At 42.1% G+C, this 24,628-nt stretch overlaps 1 protein-coding gene across 1 annotated transcript in view; it reads left to right on the top strand.

Annotated features, from left to right (window-relative positions):
• The window catches only part of GALM (galactose mutarotase), a 59,305-nt gene extending 35,599 nt beyond the window's left edge, over positions 1 to 23,706 (top strand). The window contains exons 5-7 of the mRNA XM_027865336.1: positions 18,564 to 18,705; positions 19,748 to 19,922; positions 22,601 to 23,706. Of these exons, the coding sequence (XP_027721137.1) occupies positions 18,564 to 18,705; positions 19,748 to 19,922; positions 22,601 to 22,678 (395 nt within the window). The 3' untranslated portion in view covers positions 22,679 to 23,706. The remainder of the gene's footprint in view (positions 1 to 18,563; positions 18,706 to 19,747; positions 19,923 to 22,600) is intronic.
• The last annotated feature ends 922 nt before the right edge of the window (positions 23,707 to 24,628 follow it).

Genomic DNA, 24,628 nt, shown 5'->3' with positions numbered 1-24,628 from the left:
CCTTTTTCAGAGGAATTGTTATCTAGGTTGGGCAACCATGACAGCTATCTGCCAGAGGAAAGATCTGTGGATTTTAGTGGCCTGCAGGTGGGTGACACCAGAGTGCATAGAGTGCCAGCCCTGAAGTAAGGAAGACTCATCTCCGCGAGTTCAAATCTAGCCTCAGACATGTACTAGCTGTGTGACCCTGGGCAAGTCACTTAATCTTGTTTGCCTCGGTTCCCTCGTCTGTAAAATGAGCTGGAGAAGGAAATGACAAACCGCTCCAGTGTCTTTGCCAAGAAAACCCCAAATGGGGTCATGGAGAGTCAGACACGACTGAAAAATGACTCAACAGCAACAAGGTCATTCTGATTCAGTAGTGTGATACAGCAGCTGAGAAAGCTAGTACAGACTTAGACTGCATTAAGAGAGGCACAGGGAGGTGATAGTCCCACTATGTCCTCCCCTTGTCAGACCACATCTGAACTATGACCCTTTAGGGAGGACATTGATAGACTAAAGAGTGCCCAGAGGAGGATGAAAATGACCAGGGTGGTGAAGGGTCTTGTGGCATTTGAGGATCAGTTGAAGAAATTGGGGATGTTTACTCTGGAGAAGAAATGGTGGGGACCATGGCAGTCGTAAAGTAGCTGAAGCACTGTCAGGTGGATCTGCCTGGCCCCAGAGAGAAGAACTAGGAACAAAGGGACATTAAGGCTGGAAGGAAGAAAACAGCATTTATTAAGTGCCTACTGTGTGCCAGATGCTATACAAAGGTGATCTCATTGATCTCACAGTATAAGAGGTGCTATTATTTTGCTATCCATATATAATACAGATATTATAGATAATATTAGTATATTATTATACTATACTATATTATATTATACTATCAGGAAACTGAGGCTGAAAGGTCAAGTGAATTGTTCAGGGACACACAGCTTGGAAGTATCTTACAGAACTTGAACTCGGGTCTTCCTAATTCCAGGTCTAGTTCTCTATCCACTGCGCCACCTAGAGCCTGTATGTGACATAACGCTCTGACTGCAGAACATCCTTACCTCCCCAGGCCTCTTGCCCATGATTCTCCTTAGTCCATTTGTCCTTCCAGCCAAACTGGCCTGTTCACTGCTCTCTACCACTGGTCACAAACTTTTTGGGAAGGGGTTTAAATATCTTGCAAAAGAGCCAAAGTTCAGTTCTTGATGTTCCCTGTCCATACATTTTAAAAAGATGATTTTAATAATATTTAAATGTAGAGGCAAATACAATGTCTGACATACTAACTACTTAGCTGGGAATGAGAAGGGATGATAACTTCATAGTCCTTCTGAAATTTTTTCAAGTGTTATTATGTTATAGTTATCACCGTAACATTGTTACATAATATAGATTGTGTATAATAATATATAATGACATATCAGTAGTATTAGGGGCAGCTAGGTAGCACAGTGGATAGAGTACCAGGCCTGGAGTCTGGAGGATCTGAGTTCACATTCTGGGCTAGTCACTTAACCTTGTTTGCCTCAGTTTCCTCATCTGTAAAACAAGCTGAAGGAGGAATGGCAAACCACTCTAGTATCTCTGCCAAAAAAAAAAACCCAAATCAGGTCACAAAGGGTCAGACATTACTGAACAGCAACAATCAGTAATATTATGATAACTAACATTTATTTGATGCTTTTATAAAACACATTACATGTATTATTTACTTCATTTAAGTCTCTCAGCAACTCCATGAAGTAGGGATTATTCATCTGTAAAGTGGCAATAATAATATTTGCACTACGCACCATGCAGGATTGTCTGGAGGCAAATGTTTTGAAAACCGTAAAGCATTATAGAAACGTGGTTGTTTACTAGTTATTGAAGTGCCTCAGGCCAGTCTTTTAAGAATGAGATGTCTCCAAGGGAGTTTAGTCACTGAACTGTTAATTATAGAGCAATTTCACAGCATGAACCTTGAAGACAGTTTTTTAATGATTCTCCAGAATACTTTCTAAAGATGCTGATACTACCTGCCAGATGTACCATTGCTGTAACAATGGCTAAAAATATAGATTGGGGGAAAATAGGTAAATATATGTTTAGGTAAGATGACATTATGCCTGTGACAGCTGCAGTCCAAAATTCAGTAGGTTTGTGACAAGCATTTTTTTTTGTCTAACACCTCAGCTCTCTACCTTCCCTCGTTCCCTCACCGTCTCCCCCTACCCCTGTCAAAGTTGTTTTTGGTTCAGGACCAGCTCCTTGCATTTAAACAAGGGTTGACTCCAAGATGAAACATCAAGGTCAATCTTGCCCAGAGCAACACTTAGAAATCGTTCTTTCCCACAGGTGAGCTAATTCAACAGATTAATATGATAAGTACCTACTGTGTGCAGAGACAGGCTCTAAAGCAGGGGCTCTCCACCTGGAGTCTTTACACCTATTAGATTTCCAGAGAGTCCATGAACTCAGATGGGAAATATTTTACATCTTTATTTCAATATAATTGGTTTCCTTGGTAGTCCTGTTTATTTTACTTTATGCATTTAAAAACATTTATTGTGAGATGGAGTCCATAGGCTATATCAGACTGCCCGAGGGGTCCATCACAGGAAAAGATATTTAAGAACCTCTAGTCTGAAGGACCCTGGAAAAATCAAGGATGTCCTTGGGGACCCCAGACTGAGGAATATCCTAGAGTGTTTTTGAAGCCTTTTTGGTGATCTGGAAGTAACCCACAGTTTGGGACCAAAGATGGCAGAGGCTGCCTAGGTCTGGACTAGCACCAGTCTCTGGGGACAAGAACGTCAGGGGCATCCAGCAAATAACTTTTCTGTCACACAGTCTACTTGTACTTGGACCATGTGGAAAGATTGCAGTTGCTTGCTCCCCAGAGTGGAGCCAGCCTGAGAGGGGGCTAATATGTCCCTTGCTCATACAGAGCTCTGGGCGCAACCTCAGCAGAAGAGGCATTCATCTGAATCTCTTAGCATAGTGCCTGGCATACAGTAGGCCCTTAATAAATGCTTGTTGACTGTGTGCTGAATGGAGAGCTGTAGGCACAACTCTTCCTTAAGTACATGTGTTTACTGGGAGGAATTTTAAAAGGAGGCTAAATTGGAGAAGAGAGATTGGGAAAATGGTATCCTGCTAGTTGAATCTTTGCATTCTCTTTATTTTCTTCTCTGAACATGACTGTCATACCCAGATAATTCATTTCTATTGGAGGAAATACTGTCTTCTTCCCCTCCTCCAGGTAGGCCCAGTGTGAAAAGGGCCAGAGACCCAGTGGCAATGAGCTTTTGATCCCACTGGGTACTCCACAGCAATCCCTAAGCTTAGGAGAGAAAAAAGAGACACCACATAGAAAGACATATGACCAAAGAGGGGGAGGAGGGATGACAGCCAGCTTCCTGAAAGCCAGAGAGTTAGGAAATCTTTATGGCTACTCCAGACCTCCGCCTTGTGTTGGGTAGGTAGTACACGTGACATCTGGGGTTGATCTGGAGCGGCAATGGGAATGGAACCCCCTAAAGCAGGGGTTCCTAACCTGGAGTCTTTGCATCTGTTAGATTTCCAGGGGGTCCATGAACTTGGATGGGAAATATTTAACATCTTTATTTCAGTATTTGGTTTTCTTCGTAGTCCTGATTATTTTACTTTATGCACTTAAAAACATGCATTGTGAGATGGGGTCCGTAGGCTACACCAGACTGCTCGAGGGGTTCAGTGCTGAAAAGGACCAGGCATTGGTCTCAGCTTCCTCAGTGGTATTAGTGTAATATCAAAAAATATATTTCCTCCCCCTGCACAGGTTGAGTGAAATCAGCAGCTACTTAGTGGAAAAACAAATAAAAGGTATTTTAGGGAATAAAACTACAAACCAAAAGAATCTGTACAGTCAGGGAAGAAATTACAGCAAAGATGGGCCCCACAGGCATGGATGGAACTTAGGAAATATTATGTTTCCTATAAAAGAAATCAGAGATGCCTCTCCTGACAGCCACTGAAGTGATGTCAAAATCTCTCCCCAGATATGTCCTAGAGAATGTCATTTTGAATTAGCATTCTCTTTATGTTATTTCCCTAAAATAATGATAGGCATTTTAGAAATTATTTACTGAGATGGTTTAATTAGGTACCAGATTGGTACCTGTGCCCAAGAGTATGATTATGATTCCCGACATCCTTATATAGATGTTGTTGGCTGCTTTGATTGAAATAGGAAAAAAAAAAAGGTTAGACATAATGGGAACAGATGTGGCTGGGAGCACAGCTGTGCCGTCCCCATGGAGATATGACTCCCAGCCCAGGGAGTCATATCCTCATTTGTCCTAGAAATTCTGTTTCCATTGTCATCTCTAAAATGAGGAGGTCATGCTAGGTGATCTTGTGGGTCCCTTTCACCTCTTAAATTCTGTGATTCTGGCCATGCAGCAGTGGTACATCTGAAGGGGGACTTTACATTTAGTTCATATCTGCATTAAAATAGCACATATTTGCATAGGAAATTGAGGTTTACAAACCACTTTTCTCACCATAGCCCTGTGAGGAAGAGCTACAGGTATTATTATCCCCACTTTCCAGCTGAGAGAAGAGAGATTCAGGGGGTGGTGAGCTGGCCTTGCTGACACAGTTTAGTAAGTGTTGGAGATTTGAACTCTGTCCTTGGTAGTTCTAACTCCAAGACTTTTTCTTCTGCCTTGAATTTTCCCATTACTGCTCCCATCCCATGGCTGGCCTATGGAGAGATCAAAGGCTGAAAGTTCGTTTTCAGGTCCCTCTCGCTCCCCTTTGCTTCCCTTCCGAGCCCTCCTGCAGGTATCCATCACCTTCACTCTGCCTCTTGGCTACTGGAGGGCCAACCCCTGACATCTTCTGTTAAATCCTGTGTCCAAAGCTCTGAGCCTCATTTTCTACCCTGTCCATAGCCAAAATTCTGTGTTATTTTGAGAGAACTCTTCCCAGTCAGTTATTAATGCCAAAGTATAAATAGTTAACATCTTAATGTGTTTTCCTTCCCAAGGAAATTTGCATTTTTAACGTGCTTTAAAAAAGATAGGAGGAGATAGGAGGAAAACACCAAAATGGAGACCTGGCTTCCAGTCCAGGCCTTCCCAGGTCACGTGACCTTTGCCAAATCAGTTAAACCCCCTGTACCTCAGTTTTCTCATTGGTAAAATGGGGAGGTTGCATTGGATTTCCAAGGTCCCTTTTGGTTCTAAAAGGATCATAGATACAGAGCTGGCAGGGGCCAGGGGGCCACCTAGTGCAACCCCCTTCATTTTATAGATGAGGGCACTTGGGTGCAGGGGGTTAAGTGATTTGCCCCTGTGTTACTTAGGTAATACATACTGGAATTGGAACTTGGGGCCTCTGACTGCAGAGCCAGGGAGCTTTCAGCTGTTCCATGCTGAATAGTCTATGAGTCTGATGGTGACATTTCAGGTATCATTGGATGAAATGACTTTTAGACAAAGGGAGCCCTTCTTGCTGATCCTCAAATCAAATCACATGAGACACTGCTTAGTTGTAAGACTAGTTCACACACATCCACTAGCATCTTCTAGCAAACTGCAGAGGGTTTAGGCACACACATTACTGACTGCAAATGTTTTCTTATACATGTGTGCTCCCATGCATGATGCCTGTGCTCTCTTTCCTCGTCTGTCAAATGAAGGGACTAGAACAGAGGATGTCTAAGGTTTCGTCTAGTTCTAAGTCCTGTTAACCTAGAACAGGGGTGGGGAGCCTGCAGTATCCAGGTCACATGCCCTTTGACTGAATGCAAGTTTGGCCATGTGTAACCTTGAGGCCACAGGTTCGCTACCCCTGACCTGGAAGGCTCAACAGAGTAATTTTTTGTTGTTGTTCTGTCTGACTCTTTGTGACCCCATTTGGGTTCTTTCTTGGCAAAGATACTGGTTGGGTTGGCCATTTCTTTCTTCAGCTTATTTTCCAGATGAGGAAACTGAGGCAAACAGGTTTCAGTGACTTGCCCAGAGTCACACAGCTAGAAAGTGTCTGAGGCCAGATTTAAACTCAGAAAGACTCCAGGCCCAACACTTTAACCACTGTGCCACCCAGCTGTCCACAAGAGTCAGATAGCAACAGACAGATGCACACATGTAAATTAAATGCAATAGGTACAGAAAAGTCATGATATTTGTCAGGCATAAGATGGAAGAGAGAATATTTGCAGAGCAGAAGTGTGGTATTTTAGTTTCAATAGCCTTGTTTAAAGCTGGCCCATGAGAGACAAGAACTCTCCATTCAAAGAGTTGTCTAACCTCAGTAACAATTATATTCAGAAATGCCAAATCTTCTAAGGGCAAGCTGCTAACTCGGAGGGATTGCTGTGGGGTTACTAACTGATGGTCCCACTCTCCACCATATTGTTTGACTCCTCCGCTCATTCGACACTGCCTAGTAATAAACCCCTGTGTTTTCCATCTCACCAGCCACTGCCCACTCGTTTCCAGTTTCTTCCAATTAGGTTATACGTGCTCTGATGAATGCAGCAGCATGTCAGTCAACTGCAATTCAGTCTGCTTTGTGGCACAGTTTCCAGGAATGTGTTTCATCAGAAGAGGGACTTTCTGTAATTTGGTGGGAAGACTTGATTTGACAAACCCTTATTAAGCAACTGCCAAGTAAAAGTCACTGGGCTAGGGGTTGGGGATAGAAAGATTAAAAAACAAAAGATTCTTCCCTTCAAGGAATTTACATTCTAGTAGAGAAGAAACAGAAACATGCACACAAATAATTATAATAGATTAGAACAAGATTGGGTGTAGAGAAGAGGTCAAATGCAGGGACCTGAGCCATGTAGGAAGCAGGAGTTACTTTTAGGGGAGAAAATGTTAGAAGAAGTGGTCACTGGGCTGCATCTTGTTGAAAACAAAGGATTTCAGCAAGCCAAATGCAGGGGGAACCTGTTCCAGGGATGGAGGAAAGGCGCCATGCAGGCAAGTAGTCTAGCTTGGTTGGGACATAGAGTGAACAAAGGGGATGTCAGAGACCAGCAAATTTAATTCAAAAAGCATTTATTGAGCCAAGTATCAGTTATTATTTTGTACAGTGTAAATACAAAGTAATTGGAAGGGGAGGTGAAGGCACAAATAGCTGAGGGGATCAGGAAAGATGGTTCCTCAGTTATGCTTGACATGAGTGGAGGAAATGCTATGAAGTGGAAGTTGGGATAACATTCCAGGCAAATGGTGGGGGTGGGGTGGGGTAGGATAGCTAGCCTGTGCAAAGGCATGGATGGAGGAGGGAGATCACAGTGTAGACTGGAACAAGTTCCTTTTGCTATTTCGTTAACCATTAGTCACCCAGCTTGTGCCTGAAGACCTCTGGAAGGGAGAACCCAATTCCTCCTGAGGCAGCCATTCCTTTTGGACCTCTTGAATTGTAAGGAATTTTTTCCTGACATCAAACCTGAATCTACTTCTTGGTCCCTTCCACCCCTGGCACCTGGTCCTGCCCTCAAGTCAACCAAAACAAATGAGATCTCTCTCCTGCATGACAACTGCCCATCCGGCACTGAGCTAAGCATCTTTCTTTCCATCCAGGGTGCTTACACAGGACAGCTCCAAGCCTGGGACATTTGTCACAGGCCATTATTTTGTGTGAAGAGCAGGAGTTTGGAACAAGGGATTTGGAATTTAGGGCAATAGCCCTTCCTGTAGCATACCTGGCTTCTTTGTCGTGACTTTTCTCAGCCAGTTCATTTGCATAGCAAGCCCCAAAGGATTTTCTTGGAGGGCTGAAAGAAACTACAGGGCTTCATGACCCCAGAGACCTTCGTGGTTTCTTCAGTAGATCCCCACAAAATGGGGGGGGGGTGTAGGTTGGTGGTCAGGAATTGATGGTCAAAAAAGGGGACTTACCCAGACTTGGGACAAAGACATTGATATTCCAGCAGGAGGAATGAGAGTTCAAGAGGCAGGCTAAAAACTCGAGGGCTCTAATGAGTTGGAAGGGGCATCAGAGACAGTTTAATCCCTGGGGGATAAGACCCTTGAAGCTGTCAGATTTTCCCCCTCTCTATGAAGAGAAAGCCACTTTTCCCTGGACAAGTGCCTGGTTGTATGAGGTACCTTACTCTCCCAAAGGGCTAAAGCTTGGCCTTTGGACCCAGAGAATTGGTCAAACCCTTTCCTTAGAGAGAAGAGGGAGCAAGCACCTCAGCTGAGTGGGTGGGTAGGTGACAGCAGTGAGACCACCCTGGATGGATCTGATGTCCAGGAGAGAGTAGGTGTGCGAGAGTAATGAAATCACCAGAAGACATTGGTGGCCCTGGGGTATCATCGAGATCACTTGTCCCTCTCCATGTGTTCCTGGAGTATAGGAGAGGTGCTACAGAGAATGACAAATGTCCCAATTTTCAAAAAAGAGAAGAAAGCAAATTTTGTACACTGTAGACCAATGAGCTTTATTTTCATTCCTGGGAAAATTTTAAAAGCAGATCATTAAAGAAATGATTAATGAACATGTGGAAAAACTAGTGAGGGGGCGGCAGTTCTTTTGTTTTGCTTTTTTGAGGCAATCAGGTTTAAGTGACTTGCCCAGGGTCACACAGCTAGTGTCAAATGTCAGGTCCTCCTGACTCCAGGGCCAATGCACTATTCACTGTGCCACCTGAAGTGGTTCTTACAGTGAACCAGCCTTGTTGTTTGTCCTCAGTTCTTGAAGAGGATCATGACATCATGGAGGTGATGCCATTGGATTTAAGTGGGGGAGGGCTGTGCAAAGTCACCAGCCTATCTCCTCTGGAGCCATCTGGGTCCAGTGACCAGACACATCAGGACAGCTGGAGATGGCCCCAGATGCGGTGAAAGACCATGGCCTTTTAAAGCTAAGGGCTTTATGTAGCAGATCTCAGTTTGACTGAGGCAACACCTATTCAGTGATTAAGGCTACGTAAAAAAAATGAGGCAAAGAATGTCCTCTTTTACCCTGGTGTTTGTCCTTTGTTCTCAGAGAGAATCATGTAATCATAGAGGTGATGCCGTGACCTGCAAGTAAATTGGATTTAAGTGAGAGAGGACTGAGTTCCTACAGTCGGCCAGCCTAGCTTCATGATAGAAGCTAATCTAACATGCCAAACTAACTTTAACTTCCTTTTTTTTTTTTTTTCCACAGAGTTACCAGACTGGTTGATCAGAGGAACACTGTAGCCATAGTTCACCTAGACTTTAGCAAAGCATTTGATAAAATATCTTAGACTGTTTTGATAGAAAAAAAATGGAGAGATGTGGGCTAGATAGTAATACTGTCAGATGAATTCAAAACTAGTTGAAGAGTTAGAGTCAAAGAGTAATTGATAACGGGTCAGTGTCAGATTTGTGGGAGGTCTCCAGCAGACTAACCCAGGGATCTGTCCTTGGTCCTGTTTTTATGTGTGTGTACACACACACACACACACACACACACAGAGTATGTTTTTTAACTAGTGACTTAAATAAAGGCATAGATTTCATACTTATCAAATTTACAGATGACACAGACCTAGGAGGGATAGTTAAACACTTTGGCAGATAGGCCAGAAAATCAAATAAGAAGAAAATCACCAGAAATAAATGTAGTCTTAATTATTGAGTCCTTTCAGTCATATCCAACTCTTCATGACCCCATATGAGGTTTTCTTGGCAAAGATACTGGAATAGTTTGCCATTTCCTTCTCCAGTTCATTTGACAGATGAGGAAACCAAGGCAAACAGGGTTAAGTAATTTGCCCAAGTTACTTAACACACAGTTAATAAGTGTCTGAGACCACATTTGAACTCAGGAAGGTGAGTCTTCCCAACTCCAGGCCCAGTACTCTATCTACTGTACCACTCAGCTGCCCATAAAGTCTTATACTTGATTTCAAAAAATCAGCTTCACAAGTACAAGATGGGGATGGTCTTGGGGTGTTGAGTGGGACAAAAAGAAGTTATGTGACTTGACTTGTCACACAGACAGTACTGTCAGAGGCAGGGCTTGACCCAAATCTGACTCAGAGGCCATACTGCCTATCGCTGGAATAATATTAGTGTTTTTAAAAGACTTCTTTGCTTGTCTCATGGAGTATCTTGGGATCATTGAAAACAAAGGCAGTATTATTGAAAAGCAAAGAAAGTCACGGCCCTGTAGTGGATGAAGTGAGCTCTGCAGTTGGGGGTCAGGACGGCCCAAGTCTGAATCCTGTCTCAGACACTTATTAGGTGTTTGACTGTGGACAAGTCACTCAACCTGTCTGGGCCTCAGTTTCTTTATCTGTAAATTGGGAGAGTTGGACTTGATGACCTCTAAGATTCCATCCTTCTCCTAATCTCTGATCCCATGACCCTATCTATATTTCCTGAACTTCGGGTCATGAACAGTGTAAACAAATGCAAAAAATCCATTTTCAGAAATGGAGCTGAGGAGAAAAAGTTTAAAAGGTATCCATAGAGGGATATAACATTTATTAAGCACTTCCTATTACCAAATAGGGTACTAAGTGTAGGGTAGCTAGGTGGCACAGTGGAGAGAGCACTGGCCTTGGAAGCAGGAAGACACATCTTCATGAGTTCAAATCCAGCCTCAGACACTTACTCATTGTGTGACTCTGGGCAAGTTAACTCCACCCCGATCGCCTCATCGGTAAAATGAGCTGGAGAAGGAAATGGCAAACCACTCCCAAATGGGGTCCTGAAGAGTTGGACATAACTGAAACCACTGAACAACAACAAAAATACCAAAGCAATCAAGACCTTTTTTTTAGTTGGAAGGTGTCTTGGAGGTGATCTAGACAAGCCTCCTCGTCTTACAGAAAAGGAAACTTGTCTAGAGAAATTCAGTGACTTGTCCAAGGTGACAAGGGTAGTGAGCAGCAGATCCAGGTTTGGAGTCTAGGTCCTCTGACTTCAGATCTATTTCTCCTTCCCGTGTACCTGCGACCTTCCTGTCTTCCATGTACAGAAACTGTATTGATCTAACATTGAAATACACAAATAGCTCTCATTGTTGGAGAGTATTTTTTCTAATGATACATATCTCAACCCATCCACGCTGGCCCTCCCCTTGCAACTCCTGGCTATATCCTCCTATAACTTTGCCATTGAGGGGACTCTTCCCCCCCCAATACGGTAGAAGCCTTTTTCCTATTTTCTTGACTTTGTAAGTATACCGGTGGTATTCTTGGAGTATATAGGTGGTTATCCTTTTCTCTCTTCAGGTAACCAACCCATCTTTTTTCACTCATATATTTGTTTGTTAGCATTACTGTATGCTGCTTTCTCTTTTGTAATTTCTTATTTATAAGGGCAATAAAGAGGTGCCTGGTCAGTCAGCCAATCAATATTCACTGATCAGATTCCTAGTAAGTGCCAGGCACTATGCTAAGCTCTGATGACACAAAGACAAAACTGAGCCAGTTCCTGTCTTCAAGGAACTTAAAAGACTATTAATCTAATACCACAGATAATGGCACATAAAATCTTTTAATTGCATAGGGTTTTTTTAGAAATAGTTTTGTGGAAGTAAGAACTCAGTTGGTAAGCATTTATTAAGCACCTACTATGTGCCAGGCTTTGTATTATGAACAACAGATGATAAGCATTTTTTCATCATTCTAATAAAATTATAATCCAACATTTCCCAGATTTTCCTGTTTAGGGAGCAATGCCCTTGAAAAACTTTTGTCCCCAGTTTTTTTTTCCATTCTTTTTCCTTTTAAAGCAATTCCTAATTGTTATTTGTTTAATTATGCAGTATTTGGCAGGTGACTGTCCTCTTAGAGCTGTGTTGGACTGGCATTGTGATGTCAGTGGCCTGTGGGTAATTAAGAAATCTGGCAACAGTTTGAAAAGCTGGCTTTATAATTTCTAACACCTGGTCTCATGATAGCCACCTGTTCATTTTCTCTGTTCCTTTTCTTAGGTTACTCAGCATTAAAAACTGCTCCTCTCTCTTTGACAGAAGATAAGTGGGTTGGCCAGACCAGGGGAATACTGTAGACTTAGTGTGCCTGGAATTCACCAAAGCCTTTCTTTGACCAATGCTTTTACAAGATCCTTGTGCATTAGATGGAGAAATGTGAGTTAGCTGTCAGTACAGTTAGATGAATTTGGAACTGCTTGAATGAGCAGAGCCAGAGTATGGTGGTAAATATATTGATGTCAGCCTAGGGGAGGGAGAGCCCTAGCAGAGTATCATGTTATTCCTGTTCCATTATAATGTTTTGGTCAGTGACCTGGATACAGGTATAGATGGCACCGCCATAGGTAGGCAGTAGAGCATGAACCCATACTTAATAAGGAGAAAACGCTTCACATAGTATGAAATAGACAAGGGTTGCGATCTACCTTAATGGAGAAAGTACCTATAGTGAGAGAACTATAGAGCTTTCAAAATAATCATAGTACTATGTGGTAAAGACCAACCCTTGAGTTCCAAGATTTGTATCAACTATATATATTCATATCCAAGATTCTTGAGTTTCAAGATTCATATCAACTACATAAATATAGAATAGGTAATATAGGGTTCGTCAAGTGAACAGTCATTTATTAAGTGCTTACTATGTGCCAAGCACAGGGAATATAAAAACAAGCAAAAATAGAGACAGTCCCTACCCACAAGATGCTTCCATTCTAATGGTGGATGACAGCATATAAAAGGAAACTGAAAGGTGTGAGTGGGAAGAGATGAAGTACCAGGCTGGGGGCATTGTAGAGAAAGTTCAGCAGAGTCTAGAGTAAGCCCTGGAGAGGAATGAACACATGGCTGGCCCAAGGATCCTCCTTCTAGGAGGAACCAGCCAGTCAACTCAAGAGCCTGCAGGGGTGGGGAGTGCTTCCATTATGTTAAGGCCAGGGAGGGAGGAAGCTTCAGAGTGAAGAGATTTCTGCTTAACCACAATTCATGTGAAAAAGATCTGGGGGTTTTAATGGATTCCGAGGCGGGTGTGAGTCAGCAATGTAACAAGAGAGCCAAGAGACAGCTAGGATGTATTAAAAGAACGTTAAACCTGGGTGGAACCCAGAACACCTGGGTGGAAATTCAAGGTCTTACTACTCTTGTGACCTTGGTACTTATCTTTCTAAGCTTCAGTTTCCTCATCTATAAAATGGGGGGTCTTAATATACATATTATATGTTTTGCATGACTGCACATGTACAATATATGTCAAATTGTCTGCCTTCTCAAGGAGCAAGGGGAAGTGAAAGGAGAGAATTTGGAACTCAGGATTTTAAAAAAACATGCTACAATTGTTTTTACATGTAAGTGCAAAAAATAAAATACTTAAAAATAATAATAATATATATGCTATCTTCCGGCATATATATATGGAAGAGGCCAAATTTCTTGTGTGGAAGAGGTTGGGAAGGCTATAACTTCAAGACATAGTGAGGTAGAGTAGGTAGAGTGCTGGGCATGGAGTCTGGGGGACCTGGGTTTAAAATCCCGCTTCTGACTCGTTAATTCTGTGTCCATGGCAGATTATTTGATTTTTCTGAGCCTCAGTTTCCCCAGCTGTAAAAGGAAAATAGTAATGCCTTCCTTATGGGGTTGTAATGAGATTCAAGTGAGAAAATATATGTAAAGTGCTTTGCAAACTAAAACTATCAACCAGGTTTTTTTTTTCTTTTCTGGTCCAAATCCTTGCTATCATTGGAATTCTTACCAATGTGGACAGGCACCTTAGTCATAGAGAGTTGCCTAGGGCCCAGAAAAGTTAAATGATTTGCTCAGTGCCATACAACCAATAGTATGTGTCAGAGGCAGGATTTGAACACAGGTCTTCCTGATTCCAAGGCCAGGTCTTTATTACCATGCCATGCCATCTTTATATGCCAGTTATTCTAAACATAACTTTTTAAAAAGCCTCTTTTTATTTCCTATAACCTTTCTCATGAGCCGCAATCCTTTCTCATCTTTAGAGCCTTGATGTTACTGTTTTTATTGTTCATTCCAGTTCCATGCCAGACTTCTGGATTCATCTTTGGGAAGGTGTCTCCTTTCTCTTCTTGCGTCTGCCCTTTTAAAAATCTGAACGTAGCTTTCTGACAGCAAGGGATACGTGCCTTATTCAGAAGTTTTGCTCAGAAAACCAGAGCTAAAACTTTCTTTTTTTTTTTTCTGGGAGAAATTCCAGAAATTGAGGGAGAGGGATTACACCGTGGGCAGCTGCTTTTGTACTGGAACTGCCACCCTGTTTCTTTAGGATGAAGTCTAATCAGTTGGTATCTCAATACTCAGACCAAAATGCCCGATGAAGTACCGAGAAGGCAGGAAATTGTCTTCAGAAAACAATTATCTCTCCGATAACCCAGGCCTTTCTGGTGTGTGTGAAAGAACAAAATTCAAATGAGTCAACAGTTGGAGAGCACCATTCTATCTCTGATTGAGTTTCCGGTATTCTGAAGCTTTCTAAGAGAACTGCTTTGACACTTAGTTCTCTTTTTATTATCAGAGGCACAGCCCTATTTTTTGCAGACCACCAAAGTTAGCAGAACTACAGGTTCATTCTCCTGATCCTTGCTGAGTGAGGAAAAATAAATTAAAAAAAAAAAACAAAACCCTTACTGGTGAGGGGTGGGCAGGAAAGAGGCTGTCAGGTGATAGGGTATATATATACCCCACCCCACACCACCCCTGCCTAAGCTTTAGGGTAATAATAGCAGATGATAATATATTGTATGTTATATATATAGTTATATAGCTCTTTGAAGTTTGCAGAGTGCTTTAAGTATGCTGTCTCCTTTGATCCTCTATAATCCCTAGCTGTTGTTATCCTCATTTCACACATTAATATGCTGAAACCCAGAGATGTTAAGGGACTTTGCCAAGGTTACACAGCCAGTATGTATTGGGAGCAAGAAGATTCCAACTCAGCTTTTTCTGACTCCAGGTCCAACATTCTCTCCACTTGGGCCTCCTTGTTGCCTTAGTATTACAGAACCTTTTGTCTTTCCCCCTTCTACTTCCTTCTCCTTTCTCTTGTTCAACAAGAACTATATACTATTTAAGCTTCTAATTTTGAGAATTTCACCGCCAACCTTGTCTGTTCTGTTTTTCTGTGTGGATCTTGCCCTCTTTGCCCTCTGGCATCATCATGTCACATCTGAAATGTGCTCATTTTACCTCTCCTCTGTCTCTCCACTTCTTAACACTCAGCTCATTGCTCAGCCCTTTTCATCTGCTAAATCCGAAAGACTTTTCTACGCCCTCATCCTCCTTGATCTCTCTGCTGCTTTTGTCACTGTAGTTCACCCCTTCCTTTTGGATACTTTTATCTTTCACTGGCTCATGACCCTCTTTCTCCAGGTCCTCTTTCTACCTGTCTGACCCCTCCTTGTCAATCTCTTTGCTGCTCCATCTTCTTCATTACTATGGATGACTCCCAAGACTCTGTCTTGAGGCCTCTTACCTGCTCTATACACATTCTCTCCCTTGATGATCTCATTACCTCTAAGAGATGGGTCTCCTAGATCACTAGTTCAGACCTGAGGTTAGACCTGTTGCTTGTCTCATGTCTACACTGCCACTGAAGCGAGATAAGATCTCACAGCTGCTTGTTTCTTGGGGCCAGCTCTGGGTCTGTAAAGTCTGCAGAGGCTCCTGGGGCCACCGGAGCAGAGACTGACCATACTCAGAGCCCTTGCAGTTCAGTGTTGAGGATCAGAGATGGGTTGGGGAGTTGTGGGGAAGGTAGGTTCAAGGCTGGATGGTGATCAAAGGGCCTAGCTGCCCCTTGTGCATGATGGCAGGCAGGGCAGTCTATGAGTGGCTTCTGGCCTCTGTGACCAGGTGGTAAAAGTGGGCTAGTTGTTACCTTGTACCCTGTCATCCACTTAATTCACTGGGGCGGGATGGAGGGAGTGCTGGAGGAGCTGATACATTCTGGCCATAAGCAAAGGCAGAGCTTGATGCGGACACCCCCAGATAATTTCTAGTGGTAAATAATTACATCTTCCTAGGTCATTCATCCTGAATGGGTGGAACCAAGCTTCTCAAAAAACTCAAAGAATATAGATAGATAAATAGACAGATAGACAGACAGATAGATAGATAGACAGATAAATTGACAGAAAGAAAGAATGAAAGAATATTAAGCATTTACCATGTACCAGGCACTGTACTAAATACTAAGGCTATAAATGCAAGCAAGCAAGAGTCCCTACCCTCAAGGAGCTTGTTTTCTATTAGGAGCTAGAGAGGGAGGAACAGGAGGGAGGGGGACTTGACCTGTAGCATGGTGTGGAGTTGACGAGGAAGTGGATCTATCAGACAAGGGTCCTAAGTTAGGATATAGGAAGAGATCTCTCATAGTCGTTTTCTTCTCTTCCTGGCACCAGTCAATCTGCTAGTATGGGGTGGCTAAGCAGGCAGCCCATCTCTGCTTCACCACCATGAAGGCCACTTTGGCCCGGTCTGTGGAAAATCCTCTGGGGATGGAGCTCCATAAACAACTTGAACTGGGCCAGAACCCTAGCCCACTTGGCAGAAAGGGTTTGCCAGCCGTTGTTCTGAGGGGACTCTAATCTGCATGAATGAATTCAATCAGGAGCACCAAAATACTTTTGCTGTAATCTACATTCAGGCTAAACCAGATGAATGTGTTCACATAGGGGGAAAGAATTCATTATTTTACCAGACTAGATTTCTGCAATCAAAAGCCTTTTGCAATCAGGCTGAAGATTCAGTCCAAATTTAACTTCTAGAATCTTGCTTCTTTGTTTTGTCTTATTTTCATTTCTCTATATGTGTGTGTCTTTGAAATGCCATGAGTTGGGTTTCACTTCTGCTTTTAGTGGGGAGAGAACGTGTATTACATCAACATTGGGCATATTCCATCTCATAACTTTTGCCAATTTCACTAACTTTAAAAGAGTCAATGTCATAGCCGTGGGTACCAAATGGAAGGGAGAGGATTGGTCTCCTTCCAACATAAATAGAGTAGTTTCATTATGTAGTTTTAAGGACCTCTAAAAAGACACATGCATATACCTACTTATTTCCCTCAGATGCCTGGAACTTCCACCATTAAAGTCACTCCTTTGGGAATATGTAGTGGAAAAAGCTCTATGCTTGAGATTCCAGAGCCCTGAGTGCTAGTCCTGACTCTCATGAGTTAGCTTTGTTACCTTGGGCAAATCACTCCCTTCTCTGTTTTTCCTGTTTCTTCTCTTCTGAAGAAGTTGGACAAGATGATCTCTTCAGGTCCTATCCAGCTATAAAATTATTAATCATCGTAGGACATTGTGTCTCCAGGAAATCTGATTTAAAATCCAAGTTTGTTTTCTGGGAAAGGTAATGGTTAAGACATTAGTATGCATTAATAATATTTACATTGAGGAGTTTATTGAACAATGAGAGGCAGCCTGGAAGAACAGTCAGGGGCTTGCCTCAGAGTCGGGAAGACCTGGGCTCAGGTCCTGCCTCTTAGACATACTAGTTCTATGACTATGGGCAATTCACTTGACCTCTCAGTGCCGCAGGAATCCCTCTAAGACTCCACTTCCTCTACTCCCAGGTCCCAGCTAAATTTTTTCTTAAAGTTTATTTGTTGTCTGTTTTTCTTGAGTGGTGGAAAGTGTAGGTCTTGAAGAAATGGGACATAGAATAGATGGGATGAATCGCTTTGATAAGGGCAAGGACTGTAGGGTAGGATGGGTGGATTGTCTAGGTCCAGAAGAAGGAAGTCCTAGGGACAGGGAGAGAAATAACGGTCCTGTTGAGTAATCCCCATCCCGCAACACACACATATCCCTTGACCTCTACAAGGAACACCCAGTCTCCTCAGTGATCTTACCAAAATGACTATGTCATCATTACAGTGAAGCCCTGGTAGAATAAGAAGTCAGTTACTACTTGCAGACTTTGAAGATGCCAGCCTTCCCAAACTAACTTCACAGCATTCCTAAATTCCTAAAGGGAGAGCAGATTGTGCTATAGAAAAGGGAGGCTTGCTCTTTGTCTCAGGTAGTAGGTTTGGGGGGGGATGTCTCCTTTCGTCTTATCATTTAGGAACCCACAAAAAGCAGAAGTAAATGAAGTGGGACACCAGCCAATTCTTTCTTCCCCACATTGTCAAATAGAAGTTCCTAATTTCTTCTTGTCTCTTTGAGGTATCAACTCACTTCTCATGTTTTAGCCTTGCCACAGATAAATAGCCAAATTCAAGTATTTGGAACCATTGTTACAGAATTTGGGCTTATGACCTCCTTCTAAGATCAGTTTAAGTAGCTGTTGAGACCTTGTTCAAGTCAGTTTTTCTGGTCAGTAAAGCCTTACATAGTTAGACTACATCTAAGTTAAAGGGATTGGGGTCACTTTGCCCGGAGAAAAGGCTGAAAGCGTGTCTACCCAACCAACCTCTCGTCTTTCCTCCTGTTACATATAAGTATTTGGAGAGAGAGAATGTGTTCTCTCTCTTTCTATGAATACATATATATTCACACACCCACACGCATATACATACATACATATAAAATATACATGTATGTATATACACACAGGTATGTGTGTCATGTTGGCACTTGTTAATCAAATTTTTTCCTTTTTTTTTCTTTTTCTTTTCTTTCTTTCTTTTTTTTTTTGTTCCTACCTCTTACTAGGAAAAGTGGAATCTGTGCAGGGCACTGCATTTGACCTGAGGAAGCCGGTGGAACTTGGAAAGCACATGGAGAAGTTCCAGATTAATGGTTTTGACCACAACTTCTGTCTGAAAGATACACAGGAGAAGCGTTTTTGTGCAAGGTCAGACACCTTTCATTCATTCTAGCAGCGAGGCACTAGGTTACAGGAGACTAATGGGGAACCAGCCCTCCCTTTGGAAATCATGTAGGATTTGTATTGAACAAATCACTTCACTTTACTGGGCCTCAGTTTCCTGAATTGTAAAATGAGGAGGTTGGGTTAGATAACCTAAGATCCCTTTAAATTTAAATCTATGATCTCAGGATTTAAAATTTGGAATTTAGATCTCAATCAATTCTATGATCTCTGGATCTCAACACTTACAGAGGATAAGGTAGCATTTTTAACTCAGAAAAGAAATTGCTACCTTTCTAATAGATTGTTTCTCCAAGTCCTTGAATCTTTCTGAGAAGGGATTCCAACCTGGCCAGTGCCATAACTCTACCTCATTCCTCCAAGTTTACTGTGTGGCCTCAAGGGTCCTTGGGTGCGGCCTTTTGACTGAGTCCAAGTTTTACAGAACAAATCCTTTTATTAAGGAAGTTTGGATTCAGTCAAAGGACTGCACTTGAGGACCTATAGGGCCACATGTGGCCTCAGCCAAAGGTTCTCCACCCTTGTACTAGACTGACTAGGGTAAATTGATTTGAACTGTACCTACGACTCAGAGCCCCTACTTAAAATAACCCTCATTTGGGGCCTGCTCAGTCCTCCCCTAGGAGGCCATGGGGTGGGGGTGGGGAGTAAAATGGCTCCCTGCCCAAAATTATTTTCTATCTATTTTACGTACATTTTGTTTGTGCCTGTACACACTTTTGTGTCCTCAATGTGCCTAGCATATAATAGGAACTGAAATAAGTGTTTGTTAACTGATCAACTAATAATTGTCTTCCACTGTGTGAAAACTTTTCTTTTTAATTTTTCTTCCTCTTACCTGTATGTCTCCATTAACTCTTCTTGTCTTTGCCCTATTTCTTGTCTCTCTTCCCTGCTCCTCCTGCCTCTTCTAGACCCATATATTTCCCAGTAGTTTACCCTTTCTCCTCTCTCTTCTACTTTTCTAAAACATGAATTATTTATCATTCAATTTTTTTCTCCCCAGGGTCTATCATCCCCGAACTGGACGGAAGCTAGAAGTATACACAACCCAGCCCGGGGTTCAGTTTTACACAGCCAATTTCCTGGATGGAACACTGAAGGGAAAGGGGGGTGCCGTGTACCCCAAACACTCAGGTTTTTGCCTTGAGACCCAGAACTGGCCAGATGCAGTCAACAAGGTAAAGTCAAATTTACAGGTGACTCCTCCACTCCTCTTCTTACTAGTCACAGCTGAGACCTTGTACAAGACAGTAAATTGGTTTTCTGGTCATTACAGCCCTGCACAGTTATGATTATGGTAGGGGGATTGGTATCATTTTGCCTAGAGAAGAGAAGGCTTAAACTAGGGGCTACCCAAATCTCTTTGCGTCCTTTTCATACATTACTCCCCTTCACTCCAACCAGACTGGCCTCACCCATGACACTCTGTCACTCATCTCAGTGTCTTGGTGTTGACTCCCCCATGTGCTCCAAAGAGGTAGAATGCAGGCAACTGCTTTGGGCACCCCATTTATCTGCTGGAACTCCCAAGCCTATTATTAGTTATGTTGAACACCTATTAGTAACAGCTGACCTTTCTATGTGGTCTTAAGGTTTGGGTGACGCTTTACATGTATTTTCTCCTTTAATCATCACAGTAGCCCTGTAAGACAGGTACTATGCTAACAGGTTTTATTAAGCCCATTTTACAGGTAAGGAAACTGAGGTCATGTGACTTGCCCTTGGTCAGCTAGGAAGGGTGAGAGGAGGTATTCAAACATGGGTCTCCTTCCTGAATTTAAATTTGGTGCTCTCTCCACTAAACCGTGCTGCCTTTTCATGCTCCTTAATTTCAGGGCTGAAGGTTATTGTTCAGTCCTCATTTACACACACAATTATTTATTATTACAATGGCCAGAACTCTCCTTCTAGGGCTGGAAATAATCTGTGAGGGGAAATGATCTGGATCTCCATGTGAGGAAAGTAGGACTTTGCTCACACTTTCCCACTGAAGTGGTGTAATTGGAAGGAAAATCCCACAAATTTTCTCAGAAATCAATTCATAAAGTGAATGATTGGGAAGTTTCTTTTTTATATCTAACCTAAATCTCTCCTACCATTTTGACTCACTCCTCATCACCTGACCTTTAGTGAAGCTGGAAAGGGATGGTTGGCAAGCTCCTGAAACTTTGCCTTTCACATACTGGATGATAATTAGTCAGTCAATCAATGAACACTTATTAAGTTCTTATTATGTGCCAGGCACGCTGGGGATACAAAAAGAAAAGTGAAAAGGTATCTGCTTAAAGCCTACGGACCCCTTGTCAGAAGAACATTTTTAATTGCTTTATATAAAATCCGTAGGATTACAGAGGAAGCCAATTACATTGAAGTCAAATTATCCAAAAAAAATTTTTAAGTTCACAGACCTCAGGTTAAAACCCCTGCACCATTTGAATTTTCCCAGTGCCGGCATTCAAGCCTGGTTATATATAACCTGGTCCTTCCATCGGACAGTCTAGAATAAAACCAAATTAAATTAATGTAGAAGGGTCTCTGAAGGTGATTACAACTGATGAGAGGTTTCTTCTAATGATCTTTTCACCAAATGGAGGAGGAAAGATCAAAGCAATGACAGAGAGAGGAAAATGGACATTGACGAGTCCTGGCCCTGTTGTTCCCATTGCATTTCTATATTTGATGGGACCAGAGTTTCAGAAACTGCACTCTTTTATTTGTTTTCCCTGTTTCTGTCACCAGAAGTTTGGGAGGAGTTTAATATTTCTGCTAAGTTGCTGAGCACTTTGTGAGGTCAAGTGATTTAAGAATAACTTGTGATTGTTTCTTTTCTTCTTGGTTATCTAACATTACTCTTTTCTAATTAGATTTTTGCTGTTCAAAAAGAAATCAGAGAAGACGTTCTTAATCTTGTGGCCTATTACTGAGAAAAAGCATGTTGTAATAGAAAGAGCACTGGACTTTGGAGCCTGGCAATACCTTGGTTCATATCCAGGCTGTCATACTTAATAGAAAAGTCACTCGACCTTTCTAATTCTGTAAATTGGGGCCTATAATACACCTATCTCAGGCACTGGTTATGGGGATCAGATGGGATGATGTATATAAATTGATTTGTAAACCTTCAAGTGCTGTATAGGTATCAGCTGCTATTTAGAGGAGGGGAGGATCTGAACCTGTGATATTCATTGGCATAAGAAACTCCCAGTGAGGAATACAATACCTGCCAATACAGACTGGCACCTTCTCTGCAATTTATACTTGGTTGTCTGGGGTACTGAGAAGTTAAATAACTTGTCTGGCATCACACAGCTAATGCATGTCAGGATTTAGACATGGTTGTTTTTTGTTTTGTTGAGGCAATCAGAGTTAAGTGACTTGCTCAGGGTCACACAGCTAGTAAGTGTCAAATATCTGAGGCTGGATTTGAACTCAGGTCCTCCTGACTCCAGGGGTAGTGCACTATCCACTGTGTCACCTAGCTGCCCCAGCACAGTTCTTCTTTAGTCTGAAGTCTGCTCCCTTTCCACTGTACCACATCCACCCTTCATAAGTATCATTGTCGTCATTATTGAGAAGGCATTGCGGCCTGGCATTCTGGATAAAGAACTGGCCTTGGAGTCATGAAGACCTGGGTTCACGTCCTGCTTCTGACATATCCTGGCTGTGTGACTCTGGGCAAGTCATTTGGTTTTATAAAATGATTAAGTTGCCGAGCAGCTACTGATTGGTATAGGGAATTTCTTCTATTCCAGTAAAATCACAGGAAATTATTATCACAAAAAATTATTATCATTCCTGTTGTAGTCCCCAGAGCCTGGGTGTCAAGGTGTCTAACTAGTGTCTTTTCTTTACACAGCCACATTTTCCTCGTGTACTGCTCCATCCAGGTGAAGAGTATAATCACACTACTTGGTTCAATTTTTCTGTGGCTTAAGGAGGGTCACATTGGCCCTACCAGATGAAGAACACAGGCAATGGAAATCCGTCGAAAGCCTCTTTGGCCACCGAAGTCTTAGGAGCTAAAAGTAATCGACCGGATTGAAGTAATCACAGTGATAGATGTTAGATTAATTAGTCAGATTCTTAAGTACTGGTGATCTTCTAAAATGACTAACTCCAGGCTATGCTTGAAGGTCAACTCAGTTCCCTGTGCTAATGAAGGGAGCCAGAAATAATAAGGAATACCATTCACTGCAATCCCAAGTCTCTCCCTCTAGACTTGGTGGAAGTAACTGGGGGCATTAGTACTCTGAGGACCAGGGACAGTGAAGGCAATTGTTGATGGCCATCACCATTTAAATCTTCTTGTCTTTATATTTCTTTCTTTTCCTTTCTCTTCTTTCCTTTTTCCTCTCTTTTTTCTTTCTTCTCTCCCTATGCCTAAGGGCATTACTTGTGGAACTCTTAAGTAAAAGAGTTTCTGGCTCCTTTTTTGGCTATTTCATCCTTTTTTCCCCACCTGCCCTTCATAAAAATTGCTCCCAAGTAGCAAAGAGATCTGAGCAAGGTATATGAGCTACTTGTACTTTTGCCTTTAATATGGTGGGGGTGATTGGTTTAACACCAGGGGTGGGGAACCTGAAGCCCTCTAGGTCCTCAGGTTCCCCAGTGTTCTGTAAAGTTTGGATTCAGTCAAAGGGCTGGACTTGAGGATCCTGGTTTAACCCAACGCCCCAAGGCCAGCAAAACTTGAAACTGTGTAGCGTCTTCCTCAGTAGTCCGCTTTAGTGTGAGTGAATCAGACTAAACTAAAAACTTAATGGAGATGACCTGTTGGTAGTAGACTAGGATATTCGATACTACCTCTAAGTCTCGCTGCCAGAAACCTTATTTTCAAGAATGACACAATTGCCAGTATTTGTATTGTGTTCATGATCTTTAGAATAACAGAAATACCAGATGACTTTGTTATGCACTCATGCCCATTCTGAATGAAATAAAATTCTGCACGTTGAAAAGGCACTGATTCATTCTTTCAGTTAGTGGGTCACTCACTGTCCCAGGGAGAAGTAGCCAAGCCAAAGGCATGTGGTTGGTTTCTGTCCTCCCATCCCTGTCCAAGTGCCAGTGTTTTTCTAAAGGAAGGAAATCCCATTAGAAGATGCTTCAGTGAATCATGGTCTCCCTATATCCACTTCTATTGAAACCAGAAAGTAGTCTTCTCTTAAAATTCCGTTCTGTGTCTATAATATTTTCAGTAGGTAGGGTAGACTCTGGATGATGAGATGACATAAAAGCTGCAAAACCTCCCTTACAGAGGATACAGTCTTTTGGGAGAGACCAAACTAACATGCTTTAAGCAATGAAACAACAATTTTTTAAATTTTATTTTTTTAATTGGCAAGCATTTCTTTTCTTTCCCGCCCACCCTCCTGCATTTAAAAGGGAAAAAAACCTTTCTAACAAATATACATAGTAGAGAAAAACAAATTCCTTTGTTGCCCACATCTAAAAATATATGCATGTAAAACAGCATATGATTGAGTACCAAAATATGAAATACAGATAATGTGCCTTAGGGTTTGGGGGGCATAACCCCGTTTTATTCTCTAACTCTAGGGTCTTGGCAAAAGATAGAAAAAATCATGTCATTCCCCTTTATGGAAAACAAACCAGAATAGTGCATCCAAGGCATAGGAGTTAAATGTGTCTCCTAGCCAAGCCTCCCTCTCAGATATTGGCAATAGTAATTCTGACCCATTATCATCTTACTTCAGCACCCCTCATTATCAATTATCATTCATTCTCACCTCCTGCTTTTTATCACCCTACCACCTATGGTTCCCTGAGTCCCAGTATTATGAAGGTTTTTGGACCCTAATGTAGGTGACAATCTACTCACTTCATTGTTCATTTGGGGACTTGCAAATTCAGTTATGATCTT

The sequence above is a fragment of the Vombatus ursinus genome, unplaced genomic scaffold (genome assembly GCF_900497805.2).
Source record: "Vombatus ursinus unplaced genomic scaffold, bare-nosed wombat genome assembly UNPS02014778.1, whole genome shotgun sequence".
In the NCBI taxonomy this organism is placed as follows: domain Eukaryota; kingdom Metazoa; phylum Chordata; class Mammalia; order Diprotodontia; family Vombatidae; genus Vombatus; species Vombatus ursinus.
This window is presented reverse-complemented; position numbering and strand designations above follow the sequence as displayed.